This window comes from Pelophylax lessonae (genome assembly GCF_965119305.1).
Source record: "Pelophylax lessonae genome assembly, chromosome: 9".
NCBI classification, from domain to species: domain Eukaryota; kingdom Metazoa; phylum Chordata; class Amphibia; order Anura; family Ranidae; genus Pelophylax; species Pelophylax lessonae.
Window position 1 is genome coordinate 135,859,902 of NC_138776.1, and position 17,754 is coordinate 135,877,655.

The window sequence follows — 17,754 nt, forward strand, 5'->3', positions numbered from 1 at the left end:
GCTACAGCTGGAGGGGCCAAGATCTCCCTCTGATATCTGCCCGGGAGTCCCGTGACAGGCCTGAATATAGCTGAAAGGCATTTACAGGCTTGGTTTTAAAAAAAAACAACACAGTGTGGTATGATTGATAAAACAGAGGGGCTGGCAGTGACATTTTTTAAACTTTTTTCTACTGATAGCGGGGGGGGGGGGGGGGGGGGGGGGTGTTGGCTGGGACACACAGAGCTGACAGGCAGAGGGGGTAAGAAAGCAGAGCTGCAGATGATGGAGGCACGTAAACTGACCACGGAAATCAGCCATGATTATCATGGTCAGGTTTTTTTTTTACAGCTAAGAGAGGGGCAAGTTAGACAGCACAAGCTCTGTTAAGCCTGCTATAAGGGAACAGGAGCTCTTTTTTTTGGGGTTACAAACACTTTAAGCACTTTTAGGGACATTGTGTAGATGGGTGGACTATACACAGAGCGCATCTCCTTGGGGTAAAGGCTGTTGTCAGCATTCACAGTTCCTTTATTAACCAGGCTCAGCCAAGTTTAAGATTTTCTCTGGTATGTCCAGTGCTTCGGCAATCAAAGAACTAATCCTCTGTTATCAACACATACTGGACAACTCTACATCTCTGCAAGTCAGCTCTCAGGAAGCACTACCAGTACTTGGGTAACCCAAAATTAAATTTATTTTCTTGGTTAATGGGTTGCAAGTCTAGCCCCTCTCCTTCTCGTTACTATACAGTGAGGCTGTCTGCCATGGTAATGGGCCAAAAGTGAAGCCATAGAAAATCAGGCCTTTCCATGGGGAAAGTCCTGACCTGCAAGTATCTGGGGGCACATGCTACATCTGGATAGTGCTGGATTAGATAAGATTAGGTTCACCTTTAAATGTGGCCACACTAAAACAGTTGCCGTTATACATACAGTAATTAGAACTACTGTTTAAAGACACAAAATGTGTTTTATATGGTGAGCCCATTTCCTCATTATCAACAATGAAAAATAAAAATCACAAATGTAAAGTAAAAAAAGTAAAAGTGGCACGTGTGAATCAGACAAGCATTGAATAAAATGAACACACAGTGTGATGTCTTGAAAATGTTTAATAAAGCCTTCATTTCCAAAGTGAATCTTATGAATTTTGGGACGATTCACAGTGATGCAAAACCTGTCTTGTCTGTTCAAAACAAAATAAAGATGGAATTCCAGCAAAATGAATGATGCAAGTGGATATGAGACAATAATAAGGCTCTTGTTTTTCCTTTACATCAGCCTAACATGCATGAAAATTAAGTGAGACACCTATTTTAGCTTAATGCATGTTCAATGCAGAATCCCAAAATTAAAAGTTATATAAAATGCTAGTTTGAGAAAGGTCCAGTGTTTCGGCAAAAGCACTTGGTATTTATATATGTACAAGTGGAATTACATACAGACCCGCAGAATGTTTAGTGTAGTATAATGAACAGCTGTGTCAGATGAAGGTAAACAGTGGGAGATTTGGCCTTGTTCTATCTGGTTCTGTCCTTCATCTTGTGAGCTATACAAACTCCTAAACCTCTGGCTCCTCAGCTGATGCTTGCGGATCACTGGGCTCATAGCGTTGGTGGAAATTGGTTCTTTTCCTGATCTTTTCAGGTGCTTTTCTCCACAAAATGATCTCCTATTTAAATGAGAAAAGCAAAAAACATTTATTGCATTAGATACTGCATAAAAAAAATACCTTGAAAGTGGTGCAGTTACACTTATGTAGTTTCCCCATTCTCCGTGCTGTTTTTATACACTTTCTAAAAGACTGGCAGGGGGTGATGGGGAAGATCAGTATAATTACATGAATTCTTTGTCTTTGTTGTAGGGGTCTAATTGCACTTTACACAATACTATTGTTCGTATTTAATCGTACTTGTGTTTTAAAGTACGGTAAGTTAATGTTTGTTCTGTAAAGAAGCCCATTCATTTGAATGAATATAAATATAAAACCGTGCTTCCAAAACAATAACAGCAGCCAGCAGCAATTACCAAATGATAATAGAATCAGTTAAACATGCAGTGCTTAAAAATTTTAAAAAAGTCAAATAGTAAGTCCATAATGACAATCAGCCCCTGGAAATGAAGAAAAATCCACCTCCCAATGTGAAGAGAGAAGACCGACTGTAAAGGGCGATTCAGATAGTCATACACCACCACCACATGGAGCAGACAGCCTCTTAGCAGAAAGATGGAATCAATGTTTCCACAGTGATCAACAGCGCTTAATGGTTAGATGTTCCACAAAAGGACACAGCATGTGTTGTATTGAGAATGCTTCGCTCCATGTACAGGTAGTAAACAGCGTATCCAGTCAGTGTATCCCAATGGAGGGGAAGGGATCAACAAAAGATGAAAAAGCAACTCAGTGTAGTATATCCTTAAAAGTATTTATTGCGACAAGATGAATGCACTCACTGAATCTGGCTGATTTGGAGAAAATTCAGAACGAGAAAAAAAACAAAAAAACAAAACCTGGATCCTAGATTCAATGCTGGTATGGATTCCTTTAGAAGTCGTAATGATATAGTGGTCCGCCCAGCCGACAAAGGTGGGGGGATTGTAGTGTTGGATAGGGCGGATTACTACCGAGATGAGGAACATCCTATCAGATACTGACACCTAATCGCCCTTTAAAAATAAAAATCCCACTAGGTTATACAAGAAGGAACTGACCAAATTGGTGGAGGAGGGATACCATAAGCATATTTCAAATAAAAAAGAAAGATCTTATCTGGTACCTGTGGCCCCTTGGCTTCCAGTAATCTATTACTTGCCCAAGGTCCACAAGAATCCCCTCCACCCACCTGGTCGCCCTATAATCAGTGGGATCGACTATCACCTCCAGAGTCGGGAGTAGACAATTTTCTCCAACCAATGGTCACTAACACCATCATACATAAAAGATACTACCCAGGTAATCAATATCCTGGGTGGCATTGAATGGCAGGAGGGATATTTATCCACTTACCGCATATCAACGTACCTATACGTCGGTACACTTTGCGGGTTTATACCGGGATGATGCCTCTAGTTAGAGGCATCATCCCGGTACCGTGGTTTGAAGCCGACGGTCGGCTTTCCGTCGGTAACTACCGATGCGGCTCGGGAGCCGCTCGATCGTTACCCGGGGGGGGCGGGAGGGGACGTCCCCCCCCCTCCCGCCGCCTTCCGTGGCTTTGCCCGGGGCTCCCGTCCCACCGGGAGCCCCGAGCACCCAGCCGGCGGACCCAGCCGGCTGGATGGAGTCCCGATGAATGCCGGAAACGGCATCGATCGGGGCTCCGATGACGTAACCCGGAGGCGGCGTCCATGACGTCACTTCCGGGTTACTGTGCTGCAAAAGGAAGCAAATTTAAAAAACGGCTGTATGCAAAAATGCCGTTTTCGGCGTTTTGCATACAGGGAAGTGTAGTGGAGGGGTCTAGGGTCTTTTAGACCCTCGATCCCTCCATAAAGTGTACCTGTCACACATATTGCTGTCACAAGGGATGTTTACATTGCCTGTGACAGCAATAAAAGTGATAAGATTTTTTTTTTTTTTTTAAAAACCTGTAATAAAGTTTAAAAAAAATATAAAAAATAAATAGGAAAAAAAAAATTTCGCCGCCCCCGTCACCGTTAGCTCGCGCACAAAAAAAACGTATACGCAGGTCGAGCCGCGAATGAAATCGCTGTTCAAACCCCACATGTGAGGTATCGCCGCGATCGCCAGAGCGTGCGCAATAATTTAAAAAAAAGAGCTACACTCTACCTCTAAACTGGTAACCGTTAAATTTAAAGCGTCGCAGATTGAGATCTCTATTGACCGTAGTTTGTCGCCATCCCACGGGGGGGCGCAATTTTAAACCGTAACATGTTGGGTATCTATTTACTCGGCGTGACATCTTTCACAATATACAAAAAAAATGGGCTAACTTTACTGTTTAGTATTTTTTAAATGCAGTGAAATGTGATTTTTCAATTTTTTTCCAAAAAAATGGCGTTTTAAAGACCGCTGCGCAAATACCGCTTGACAAAAAGTTTTGCAATGACCGACATTTTATTCTCCAGAGTCTTTGCTAAAAAAATATACATAATGTTTGGGGGTTCTAAGTAGTTTTCTAGGGAAAAATACTGCTTTTAACTTGTAAACAAAAAGTGTCCGAAATAGGGCTGGGGCTTAAGTGGTTATTGGCAACACCTGATGCAATATCGCTTATACTTTCCCACTCACATGGTAGACATGCCATTGAACATTTTCTTCAAAGAGACGCCTCTCTACCTGTTATCCAACAGAGGTTTATTTTAGATCTAGGATACTATTCTGAGTCACAACTTTTTGGTTTCAGGGTTCCTACTATTTGCAGTAGAGGGGTGTGGCCATGGGGGCCATTTTGCCCCTTCCATGGCCAACCTCTTCATGGCTGAGTGGGAGAAAGAGGTGATCTATTCCCAACCAAAACCAGAATTGCTCTTCTGGGGGCGGTACATTGACTATGTACTGTTGCTTTGAAAGGGCAGTAAGGACTCCTTGGAAAATTTATCTTCCACTTTGAATAACGGGGATATTGTTACAATACGAGGAAAGTAGTGAAGAAATTCATTTCTTGGATCTTAGAATCAGAGTGTAGCAGAAACAAATTGTGTCGTCAACTTTTTTTTAAAGAGACTGATCGCAATGGCTTGATCAGTCACAATAGCTGCCATCATAGGCCCTGGCTCAAGGGGTTTCCAAAAGCCAGTTTAGACGGCTGAGAAGGAACTGCACTCTACTCCAAGACTACCACGATGAGGCTAACATATTAAAGCCTGTTTTATAGCCAAAAGGGTATAGCCAGGCTGAGTTAGACCCTATCAGAGTCAGTGAGGCATATGGATAGGAATACTATCCTGAATCCCACTGGTTCAATGCACTCAAGTGACCAATCTGGCATTATATCAGAGATTCTCTGGTACTACATCTGTTTCACCCCGTTTTTCCTTTTTTTACAACGTACTCCACTCAGCATCGTTCAGTTAAAAAAATCTTATTTCCATACATTGGGACATCCTAAAAAGTGACAGGGTTTTGGGTCCAGTGATACCAGATACCCCTTTTGTCATTTATAGGGGGGCTCCTCCCCTTAAATTACAAATTGCACCCAATGTGATTGAGCCTCCCAAAAAGAGCTCCTTTTTCAGCATTGATGGCTTCCCCCCCCCCCATGTAGAAAGCGTGGAGTATGTGTTTTGAAGAATAGAAAATATACTCCTTTCTCCAATGTTACTAAAACTTCCTATGACATTGAATTCTTTGACGCATGTTCCACCGAAAATGTTGTGTATATGGTTACCTGTCCACGTGGGTTACACTAGGTTGGTGGGACCATTAGGGCCTTTCGGACCCAGATGAATAAACACAACAATGTTCTAAGGGTTTTCCGAAAAAAACAACCTCTCTAGGCACTATGATCAGTGCCACAACAGGAACCCAGCTGGTACTTCTTTCGGTGACTGATTTGTTTAAACCTAATTGGAGAGGTAGCCATATACGTCGAGACATTTCGAAATTAGAAACTAAGTGGATTTACCAACTTAAGTGTTTTAGGCCATTAGGCCTAAATGTGAACTTAGATGTCAATGCTTTAATATCAGATAGTACATCATGTTGGTTCCATTCTATTGTTTCTTTATTTTGGTATGGTTTGTAGCATATATTTGCAACTTTTATCCATTCGTATCTTATTCATCATGTGTATTTTTCTGGTTTATGTATATTTTAATATTTCATGCAGATCTTTTTGGTGTGTAGTCCCATCTCCTACATAATCAAATTTACATAATTTCTGACCTTCCTAATTATTAACTTGACATCTAGATTTTCTTTTTAAGAAAATGATTCTAAAGACAGTTTGTGCATCTATCTTTATATAGATTTTATATAAATGCCAGTATTATGATTGGATCTGTATTTTATAGCAGCGTTTTGTTCTTTATGCTCCGTTAAGCTCTAGATGGCGCTTTCCTACACGGTTTGTGGCCTTTGTTTGCGTCCCAGACTGCAGAGTTCCGGTCCCGGCATCTGGTTCGTGTCAGCTAATATTTGCGTTCTATGGATTAGAGGACCCGGTTCCTGTTTCACGGTTCCCAATAGGCAAAGCATAGGTCTGTCCCCGCACTTTGAGCTTCGGCTTCCGTCTTGTCCATAGGTGACGATATGGCAACGCAGAGTTATGCCCCCCTGATGACGTATTCGACTGCAAAACACATAGGAACCTAACTCTGCGTCTGACGCCACACACCAGGAAGGTCCGCAGTTGATATAGGCGCTGTATGGACGTCCGCTTTTATGCTGTTTGTTATACATTCGGTGAGTGCATTCATCTTGTGGCAATAAATACTTTAAACTACACTAGGAGTTGCTTTTTCATCTTTTGTTGATACCTTCCCCTCCATTGGGATACACTGACTGGATACACTGTTTTACTACCTGTACATGGAGGGAGGCATTCTCAATACAACACATGCTGTGTCCTTGTGTGGAACGTCTAACCATTAAGCGCTGTTGATCACTGTGGAAACAGTGATCCCATCTTTCTGGTAAGAGGCTGTCTGCTCCATGTGGTGGTGGTGTATGACTATCTGGATCACCCTTTACAGTCGGTCTTCTCTTTTCACATTGGATTATGGAGTTACTATATGACTTTTTATACATTTTTTTTTTTTTTTTTTAAGTGCTGCGTTGCATTTTTAACATTCATTTGAATGGACTGCTTTACACGCTAAACACACCAAATAACATGCATGCTGCATAATGCATCACAAGTTGGAACACCCATTGGAAAGGTGCATCGAGATCCCTTTTAAAATGCATGGGATTTAATCACACCATTACATGCATCACGCATGGGTGGAGTATTACCACAGTACAAATAGTGTGCATAGGCCTCAATACAAAAATAGGTTAATACTGAACTTCAGGGAAAGAAAAAATATAGGATTTTTGACTTACTGTAAAATCCATTTCTCTGACGTTCATTGACAGACACAGCTCCTGATCTTCATGACCATTAGGTTAAACTGCCCTCTACAGGAGTAGGACCCTAGGCAGATAAAGAATCTGGATACGCCCATGGACAGTCCCAGTGCATTATACTCCCTCTCTCTGCTATAGTTACTCAGTTTGGTTACAAGCAGTGTCAGAAGAATTACAACTCCAGAGGGGTGGGTGCTGTGTCCATCAATGAACATCAGAGAAAAATGGATTTTTGTAAGATCTTACCGTAAAATCTTTTTCTCTTAGCTCATTGACAGACGTAGTCCTCGGTGATACACCACCTTCGGGTTATGTTGCCTCCACAGGAGCAGGACTAGACAGGAAATTAAAAAGCTCTGGCCACACCCTAGGGGCAGTCCCAGAGGGTATATCCTCTCTCTCTGCCTCAGCAAATCAGTTATGTGAAAAAGCAGTCTTTAGAGATTTAACCCAACCCAACTCAAAAAACAGAGGGGCGGGGACTACGTCTGTCAATGAGCTAAGAGAAAAGGATTTTACGGTAAGATCTTACAAAAATCCATTTTTCTCTAGCGCTCATTGACAGACGTAGTCCTCGGTGATACACCACCTTCGGGACGTCCCAGAGCAGTATCACAACTGAGGGGTGGGAAAATGAAATCAAATCCCAATCTAGAAGGCCCAACCGGTGCCAACTAGAAGTTTACAATGCTCATCCTTAATGATGAGACTCAACAAAAAAGAGACTACTACCGGTGCGATTCTTCCCTTCCAACATTTAAGTACTACAGGAAGCGGTAGTTACCGTTCCCTGAATAGATCTTTTCCTTTACCTTTTCCTAAGATTAGTCCCTATACCTCACAGGAATCGGATCTGGTTGACCAGGTAGGCCAAGTAGCCTCTAGTCGGGTGACTTCGGTCCCTGAGGTTCAACCAGAAAAGATCACCCTTCCTGATAACAATCAGGTATCTGATAAATGTGTGGGAACAGAAAACGACCAGACTTTCTCGGATGGTCGGGGCCAGATACCTCTAGGGACGCCTGGTTCAGATTCTATCAGCGCCAGTGGTCCTAGAAATTCTAGGCTGGCCTCCTCAAGCCGGCCTGGCCGACTTGGACATGCTAGTCGCAGACGTTCCGTGGGAACTTCGTCTCAGGGAGTGTCTGTGGTCTCAAGGACCAATTTACCATCATGCTTTACAGTCGCTGGGTTTAATGGCCTGGCCATTGAGACCTAAGTACTGAAGGACAGAGGTTTGTCTACTTCAGTCATTCCTACCCTTATTAAAGCAAGGAAAGCGACTTCCAGCAAGGTCTATTATCACACATGGAAGACTTATATTGCGTGGTGCGAATCTTTAGGATTTCCTCCACGTACCTATTCGGTGACTCGAATATTGGCCTTTTTGCAACAAGGGGTTGAGCAGAAGCTAGCCTTGAGCACCATCAAGGGTCAAGTTTCAGCATTAGCAATCTTCTTTCAGAAACCTTTAGCTACCAAGTCCTTGGTGCGGAATTTCATCCAGGGGGTGCGGCACCTGGCTCCTCCAGTCCGCGCGCCCTTACCGCCCTGGGATCTTAATTTGGTTTTGTCGGTTCTACAGAAACCTCCCTTTGAAAACATCAGGGAGATTCCCTTGCTTACTTTATCCCAGAAGGTGGCCTTCTTGGTGGCTATTACTTCTGCTCGCAGGGTGTCAGAACTGGCTGCATTATCATGCCAGTCCCCATACCTAGTGATTCATAGGGATAAGGTAGTACTTCATCCTAAGCCATCTTTTCTTCCTAAGGTGGTTTCAGATTTTCATCTGAATGAAGATATTGTACTACCTTCCTTGTGTCCTCAGCCCAAGCAGCATCGGGAACATGCGTTGCATTCCTTAGATGTGGTTCGGGCAATCAGGGTATACCTGAAAGCTACGGAATCATTCCGTAAGACGGATTCACTTTTTGTGATCACGGATGGCCCCAGAAAGGGTTTGCCTGCATCTGCCGCGACCATTGCCAAATGGATTAGACAAACGGTGGTACAGGCTTATTCTATTAAGGGTCAGAGTCCTCCGTTCCCTGTTAGGGCGCACTCCACTCGAGCGCTCAGTACTTCCTGGGCCTTTCGCCATCAGGCGTCAGTGGTCCAGGTATGTAAGGCGGCCACCTGGTCGTCGGTACATACCTTTACAAAATTCTATAAAATTGTTGTGACGGCATCGGCGGATGCCTCATTTGGCCGCAAGGTTTTGCAGGCCGCAATTTGAGGAGACCGGTGGTCTACCTCGAGGGTTTTTTTCTGTTTGAAAAAAAATAAATAAATAAATTTTTTCTCTTTTTTGTTGAGTCTCATCATTAAGGATGAGCATTGTAAACTTCTAGTTGGCACCGGTTGGGCCTTCTAGATTGGGATTTGATTTCATTTTCCCACCCCTCAGTTGTGATACTGCTCTGGGACGTCCCGAAGGTGGTGTATCACCGAGGACTACGTCTGTCAACAAGGGACCCTAGGGAACAGCCGCACTAAGAACCTTGCGGCCAAAGGAAGCATCCGCCGATGCCTGAACATCTACTTTGTAGAATTTTTAAAAAGAAGAAAGAGTCTGGGGCAGAAAGCCCCAGCACAGAGAGAGCCAGCCACTCCTGACAAGCTAGACATTAAAACTGAGATATGGTTGCAGGAAGTAGGAGGGTATTGACTGAGGGGACCACCCCTTGAGGGTGGGATATGTTAAAAGCTTTAATGTTAACATATTCTGTTGCCTAGCTACTCCTTCGGAGCAAAGTCTAATACCCCATATGTGACGAATATGAAGAGGCGGCGACTGTCGGAGGACGTAAGAGAAAGTACTCTTTTCCCCAGTGAGGCTTTTAAGTGATGTCATCCAGGGTAGCCCCAAACAGGCGATCCCCTTGAAAGGGGAGATCAATCAAGGCCTTTTTAGAAGTCTTGTCGGCAGACCAGCATTTAAGCCAAAAGACACGCCGAAGGACCAGTGCCAAAACAGAGCCAAGCCACTAGGGGAGCCACATCCAAGACCAGCTGATCCGACAGCTCAGCAAAGGCAGGAGGGAGCTGTGCTCTCCAGGTCACGGCGTAAAAGCTTAGCCCACTCGGTCAGAGTTTTCAACACCAGGGCAATGCTGAACACCAACCTCAGTGCCAACCAAACAGTGTACATATTGCTGGCCACAGCCCCCGCCTTCCTGTCAGCCAGATCCTTAAAGGCCAGGAACCCTAGCCAGGATCGTGGTTGCCTTGTTTAATCTGGAAACCGGGAGGTTCCACCACCGATGGAACAGTCCACTTCTTAAGGGACTCCTCATAGGAGTAACGCCTAGTAAATTGCTTAGGGACCCCAAGGAGAAGCTTTGGTCGTCCCAACTCTTAGCGACAATTCTGTCAAAATAGGCAGGGAAAGGAAGCACCTTTGCCGCTGTAGATGGCTTGTGAGTGCCAAAGGGAACCCGCACCTCCGTCGCAGCGGTGTCCCCCATCTTCAAGGTCTCACGCACAGATAAAATCAGTACTTCCACCAAGGCCTTTTCGTACGTGGTTGCAGATGTAGAGAAATCCTCACTATCTGAGGATTCTAGGTGCGTGTTCGAAGACCCAGCAGGGTGACCCACGTCCGCGGGGGCGCTTTTTGCTTGCCTGACATCCGAAAGCCATCTACACTGGGGACACAAAGGACTCCAGGACCCCTGTCAGTGCATCAATAGATGGTTGGGACCCAGAGGGCACCAGAGCCTCAGGAAGGGGGATCAGGTGGGATATGTGCTCCAAAGACTCCATGAGTCACCAGGGGGACCCAACAAAGTGTAAAACACTGCAAAGGGACGACCCCCACTGTACTGGCAGCACCCAGTCACCAGGCAACAAGCGATCCTCAGCAGAGTGGGAGAGAATCCCACCAGACTCCCCACCTAGCAGAAACAGGAACCTGCAGCCACCAGGATAATCTGCACTCCACATGCGACGATCAGGAAGTGAAAAGATCCAGTAGTCAGCACCAGGGGATGAGGGGGGGCTCCCACTGGTAAAATCGCCACCCACGGGGCTTCCACTGTCATGGCCGCCGCCATTTTCAATGGCAAACCACAAAATGGCCACCGGACTACACAAACATGGCCGCCGTGCATAGAAACAGGCTGCAGCAAAATGGGGGCACCACGAAGCTCCCAGGAGGGATCCCTAGGCCTTAAGGACAGGCCCAGGCAGAATGAAGGGCCGTGGCAGGAGCCCCCACCAGGTACAAGCCCCACCCCCCATACAGCCGACCGTCAGGTCGCCGGTGGAGCACCCTCCCGGCCCCTAACGCTAGCATAGCGCCCTGCCCCCACCCCAGGAGGTTGCCCAGACAACCCACACAGCCCCAGCATAAGTGAAGGGGGGTGCCTGATGGAAAGCAGGGGAACCCGGGGGTCTGACCATCCCAAGGAGGGGCCCACATCCACCCCAAAACCCTCCAGGGGGAGAGGGGGGGCTACTCCCCATACCAGCAACCAGGCGGGCACGGCTCCAGACAGAACCTCCTCTCCAACATAATGGGGGGGCTGTTGGCCAGGAGGAACGCTACGACTCGGGCAAAGACCCAGTCGTATGGGACCTCGCAAGGTGTTGAACTCGCAGGCCAGCCCCCGTCCGGTGGGGCTAGGTCGAGGCCGACCTATTGCAGAGCTGGGGTCTGCGCATGCTCGCTGGCGAGACTGGGGGACCCACTGGATCTAGATTATCCAGCCCATCGCCTAGTCCAGCAGTTGATTGCAGATCTCACATGTGGTTTTTTTTCACAACTGGGAAAAAAAAAAAAAATTCTAAAAATAAAAGATTGCCAGGACCAGAGATCGGAGCAAGGTACTAGGTCCTGACTAAACAGAAAAAAAAAAAAATGAGTAACTATATCAGAGAGAGGGAGTATACCCCCTGGGACAGCCCATGGGTGTAGCCAGATTATTTTACTGTCTAGTGTTCAACTCCTGTAGGGGGCAGTATAACCCAATAGTCATGGAGATCAGGAGCGGTGTCCATCAATGAACGAAAGATAAATGCTCCCTTGCAGTGGTACTGCACGGGTCAAATGCTTATTTACCTACCTGATCCTCTGATCCCACAGGCTCCAAGACCAGTCTCCCACAGCCTCTTCTATACTATACACTGGCGGTTGCAGGTCCTCCGACATCAAGTCCAGTGCAGATCTAACAGCCCTGCACTAGACAGGACAAAGACATGGAACAGTCCACTGGCGGAGCATATGGGAGTAGAGCACAGTTGTCAGATGAGTAAAACTGCTTTATGTGATCCCCTAGAAAAAAACAAGGATTTAACCCTTGCAAGGTGGGAGCAGCCTCACTGCAAGTGAGCATTTTTCCTATACCTGGAGATGGGCCCTAATTTTAGAAAACTGAACAACTGTCAAACACAAACATCCCATTTTATGCATGTGGGATTGCTTATATTTATAAAAAGAAATATCCAATTTTGCCATAAAAAATTAGGGTCTTCTAAAATCAAAACAAAGTACTCTGAACATATGGAGACAATTCAATCCCATTTTAAAAATGCTAAAGGCAAAAAACACTCCTAATTGGGTTTAATGGCACTTTAAAGAAATCGGTTTTAATTTTAGGTGGATGTAAATTGGCTCAAGTGTCCATTGTTTTTTTTAGTCCTCTTGGGTTCTACATAAATGGAAATAATCCTAAACAGAATTCTCGTCTCTGACCTTGTGGTAGCTGTCATGAAGCCATGTGGTAGCTGTCATGAAGCCATGTAAACCAGAGTTTTTACATATTTCCTTTTGAAGCTTATACATCATTAAACATCAAATTTTACCTGTTGTTTGAAATATCTTCTGTCCTCCTCATCGACAAGGACCAAGTTCAAGAAATAGCGCACAGAAAACTTCTTGTTTACATCTCTCATTGTGGGTGTGGGGTCATACCCAGCCAGAAACAGCCGGATGGGAATAGACTCTCCTAAACAATATTGTAAACACAATTAAAATATTAATTGAAAGAGAAATACAAAGGATGTGCCTCTTACAATGTTGTAGGTTATAATATGTTAAACATAAAATAATCTCAGTGAAAAAGTGCTCAATAATTAGATGATCCTGCCACCTATCAAATCTGCTAAAGCTTTAAAAAGGATCACAAGAAAAAAGTGTGTGGGGCGGATGGATAAATGATACTTCTTTTCAGACTGTCTGTTGGTTAAAGGTTTATATTGTGGGCAAAATGCTAAATATATGCAGGCTTTGGTGAGCACCTGGATCAAGAATGGTTGATATCCCTGGAGTGATGCGATTTGACTCTGTAAATGTGCGCTTCATTTTCCTCTTTACAAGAAACTGGTCACTGTTCTGGCCTGGAGCTGCATAGTTTACGAATGCTGGTGTATTGTAGTGTTGACTGTTTAGATCCCAACTTTACAGTCAGGATCCACCCAGATGCCTGGAGCATCTTAGCAGTTTCCCTTTATTTAGGTCTCCCCAAAGTGAAGGTAAAGCCCACTTTTGAAAATGATCACTAGCACAGGCATCCCCATTGGAAGACATCCGCACTACTTCTGTTCCAGTAATAAATGTACAGTTTTGGATTTCCCATGACATTCTGTCGCCAGACTAGTGAGGCTTGATCTTCCCCACACTTTTTTTATTTATTGTTTGGGGGCGTTCAATCATTTTTTAGCAAAAAATACTGATTTTAACTTGTAAACAAGTGTCAGAAATAGGCCTGGTCCTCAAGTGGTTACATTTACTCCCACCCTCATTCTAAGCCTATTCTATCTACCTTGTAAAGGAAAGATCTGTATACTTACCTATGCTGAGGGCGCAATAATGTCACCCATAAAATTACTATGGGGCATCCATTGTCCGCTGTCCTTACTCTAAACTGAAGCCAGTGCAGCGACCCAATCATATGACCGGACTGAAGCACCCTCAGAACAGGTGTGTACACAGAACTTTCCTTTCACAGACTAGATAGAATTAGGCTTAAATTGGGATGGGAGTAGATTTAGGTATAGTGTTTGACTGAACAATACTTTAAGATAAAGTAACATATCAAGGTTTTTACAGGGGCAAAGAAGGATTTTTGATACGGTCTTGCAAACAAAAAAAAAAAAAAAACAAAAAAAAAACACACACACACACACACACACACACACACACACACACCTGTATGCACTCCAAAGACCAAAAAAGTAGTAGTAGTAGTAGTAGTAGTAGTAGTAGTTAAAAAGGGACACAAATTCATATTCTGGTACAAAGCTTAGTTTCAAATAAATTTTTTTCCTCCAATTTTGCATTTTAAAGACATAAAAAACTGGACTTACTGTAAAATCCTTTTCTCGGATGTTCATTGATGGACACAGCGTCATATCTTCATTAGTCAAATGGGTTATTACTGCGTTTCCTAGGAAAGTTACCAGAACTTTAAACTACACCCATGGGGCAGTCCTAGGTGGTATACTCCCACTTTCTGCTCTAGGATTCCGTTTAGTAACAAGCAGTGTTAGAAGAATACATAACCCAACTCCAGAGGGGTGGGTGATGTGTCCGTCAAACATCGGAGAAAGGATTTTATGGTAAGACAAAAATCCAGCCAAATAGCCAAATAGGTAACCTAGGAGCTCAACCAGAACAACTGGAGCTAATCTGACAAAAAAGTACACCCTCAAGGAAGACTAATCCTCTCCAACTACTGCCTGCACCTTGCAGCCAAAGGGAGGCATCCGTAGATGCAAACACATCCACCTTATAAAAATTGTGAAAGTGTGCGCACACGGCCAGGTGACCGCCTTGCAAACCTGCACCACTGATGCCTGATGACGAAAGTCCCAAAAGGCACAAAGCACCCATATAAAAATTATGCCAAAACAGGGAAGGAGGATCCTGACCGGTAATGGAATAGGCCTGCACCACAATCTGCTTATCCATCTGGAAATGGTCACAGCAGACGCAGCCAGCCCAGATGAATCCATCCGTAAGGACAAATCGGGAATGTGATTTTTGGAATGACTCAGTCGTCGCCAGGTACAACCCGATTGCCCGAGCCACATCTAAAGAGTAAGTCAAGCTCTTTAGGGTGCTTTAGGCTAGGACACAAGGAAGGTAACATGCCTTATTTAAGTGAAAAGGAGAGACAACTTTTGGAAATGACTGGCAAGGCTGGGGCACCACTTTATCTCCGTGAACCACCAAGGTGAATGACAAGACAAGCTGCCAGCTCCGACACCCTACGTGCAGAAGGAAAAAAGCCACCTTCTGGGACATACAAGTAGAGGAATCTCATGAAAATTTTCCAACAGCGGTAACTGAAGAACCGACAGCACCAAGAGGAGATCCAATGAGGGCAAAGGAAATGTACTGGGAAAGCCAAGTGGCGAACCCCTCAAACAAAGGCGCGAACCGCAGAAAAACAAACATAGCCAAAAAAGGTAGATGAAAGAAACCGCCAAGGCTGAACCTGGCCCTCAGTGGTACCCGAGGTCAGGCGCTGTTCCCCACCTCGTTGGCGAAAGGCTAAAATCAGAGTCATCAAAAAGGAGCAGAGGAGAACCCCAACAGATTCAGATCTGCAAGTACACTCTCAAACGCGATAGTAAAACCACCTAGAAGTAGTTTTTCTAGCTTACAGCAGCGTGGGAATCACCAATTCAGACAACCCTCTAGCCTTTAACACCTGGCTTCCGACAACCAAGTTGTAGAAGCCAGCGACCGCAAGATGGAAGATTGGCCTTTGAGCCAACAGACCTCTTCTAAAAAGGAAGACTCCAAGGAGCATCGGCAACCCACAGTATCAGATCTGCGTACCAAAACCAGCTAGGCCAGTCTGGAGCCACCAGAATGACTAATCCCTTCTGCCTCGAGTCTACGCAGAAGTTCTAGAAGAGGAAAGACGTATATCAGACGATACTGGTCCCAAAAGACATGTGGTGTCGGCCAGAGGATCCCAAGACCATGCCACAAACCCAAGCACCTTCTAGTTGAAACGAGAGACCAACAAGGCCACCTCAGGAGTACCCCATCGGAGATAACGGATGAAACAACCCTGGAAGAAGTGACCAGTATATCGTTCAGTAGTCTTGATTCTTCTTCTGGAGCACAAACCATGCCAAAAAATGCCACCCCACTCAGACAGGCTGGCATCCGTGGTGACCACCTTCCTGAAAAAGGGGAAGGAAGGTTTACCTGTCGAAGCAACAGAGAGCGAAGCCACCATATCAGGGACCCTTTCGTACCCCGGCTCAACAGGATCAGATACTGAGTTCTTGCCCCACGACAAGAATCTCCCCCTTGCAGATGTCTCGTGTGGACAGAGTTTGGAACTCGTCCCATGGGAGAAACACCCTGGTTGAGGCCGAATCCAGTACAGACCCAGATAGTCCAACCAGGTGAACGGAACCAGAGCAAATACCTGGAAAGTCAATTTGAGACCAAACTCCTGCAGAGTCCCCACAGTAATCACTCGGTTGTCCTTCAGAACAGTTGGAGACTCTGCTCGCAGAAGATCCTCCGGTTACTCTAGTATCGCAATCCCCCACTGACACCACAATGCCAAACACCAGAGCCAGCACTAGCGAAAAACCCGAGGGATTGAGGTGAGACCTCTTGATAATGCTCCTTGCTCACGGCAAGTGGAGGAAACGCAGAAGACCGACATATCGCAGAATATGAATACAAGTGTCCTTAAAAGTGATAGAGGCCAGAAGATCCCTCTGATGTAGGTATGCCACTATCGCACGAATAGACTCCAATTGAAACATCTGTACCCGCACAAGGCGGTTCAAAGCTTAAGGACCAAAATTGGACGTACCTTGCTTTTCTTTAACCAGTTCTGGACCAGAAGGATTTGCCCCTTTAATGACAAGGCCATTTTTTGCAAATCAGCACAGAGTTTCTTTAACTGACAATTTTGGCGCGGTTGTGAAAAAATAAAATTGATGTCTTTTTTTCACCCCACAATAGAGCTTTCTTTGGGTGGTATTTGATCACCTGTGCGATTTTTATTTTTTGCACTATAAACAAAAAAAAAAAAAAAAAAAAAAAGAACAATTCTGAAAAAAAAATAAAAAAAAAAAAAAATTCACATTCTGCTATAGAACATTATCCTGCGCTCGCCCCCCCCCCCCCCCAACAACACTCCCGCGAACCAATGTACCAGTACCTCGATTTGCGCAGCCGAGAGACTGCCGCAGTATATATGCGGTGGGTGGTCGGCAAGTGGTTAAGTCTACAGCACCTGGTATTACAAGGCGGTCTCCCATCCAAGTATTAACCAGGCCCGACCCTGCTTAGCTTCTGAGATCAGACGAGATCTGGCACATTCAGGGTGGGGTGGCCGTAGGCTCCTGGGATCTGCAAACATGAAACAAACGTTCTGATTCTGAGACTGGAACAATCACCCTTCGTAGTAGCAAGGCTTGCACCACCACGAAAAGACCTCGCAAACGATCTGGGAAAAAAAAGGCAGGTTGGAGGCAAGAACCTCTCTGGAGGAGACCGAAAACTCGATCTTGTAGCCGGAACAAAACAGCTCATGGACCACTCGGCATACAAGACCAGGTCCTCATGGAACCTCCGGAGGAGGTCTTGACTGACTTGGATCCCTTGACTTGAGATCCTGAGGAACGAAAAGGCCGCTTATGAGCCAAAAGTGCTCTTTCCTATGAAAGACCTTTAATGATATCATCCAGGGAGGCTCAGAACAGACTAATTCCCCCACCAAGAGAAGATCAAATAAGATAAGGCCATCTGAAAGTCTG

General features: G+C 45.0%; 1 protein-coding gene across 1 annotated transcript in view; it reads right to left on the reverse strand.

The window, feature by feature from the left end:
* Positions 1–1,075: 1,075 nt before the first annotated feature.
* VPS26A (VPS26 retromer complex component A) overlaps positions 1,076–17,754 on the reverse strand; it is a 51,713-nt gene continuing 35,034 nt past the window's right edge. The window contains exons 8-9 of the mRNA XM_082269145.1: positions 12,820–12,962; positions 1,076–1,653 (exon numbers count right to left, since the gene is read on the reverse strand). Of these exons, the coding sequence (XP_082125271.1) occupies positions 1,543–1,653; positions 12,820–12,962 (254 nt within the window). The 3' untranslated portion in view covers positions 1,076–1,542. The remainder of the gene's footprint in view (positions 1,654–12,819; positions 12,963–17,754) is intronic.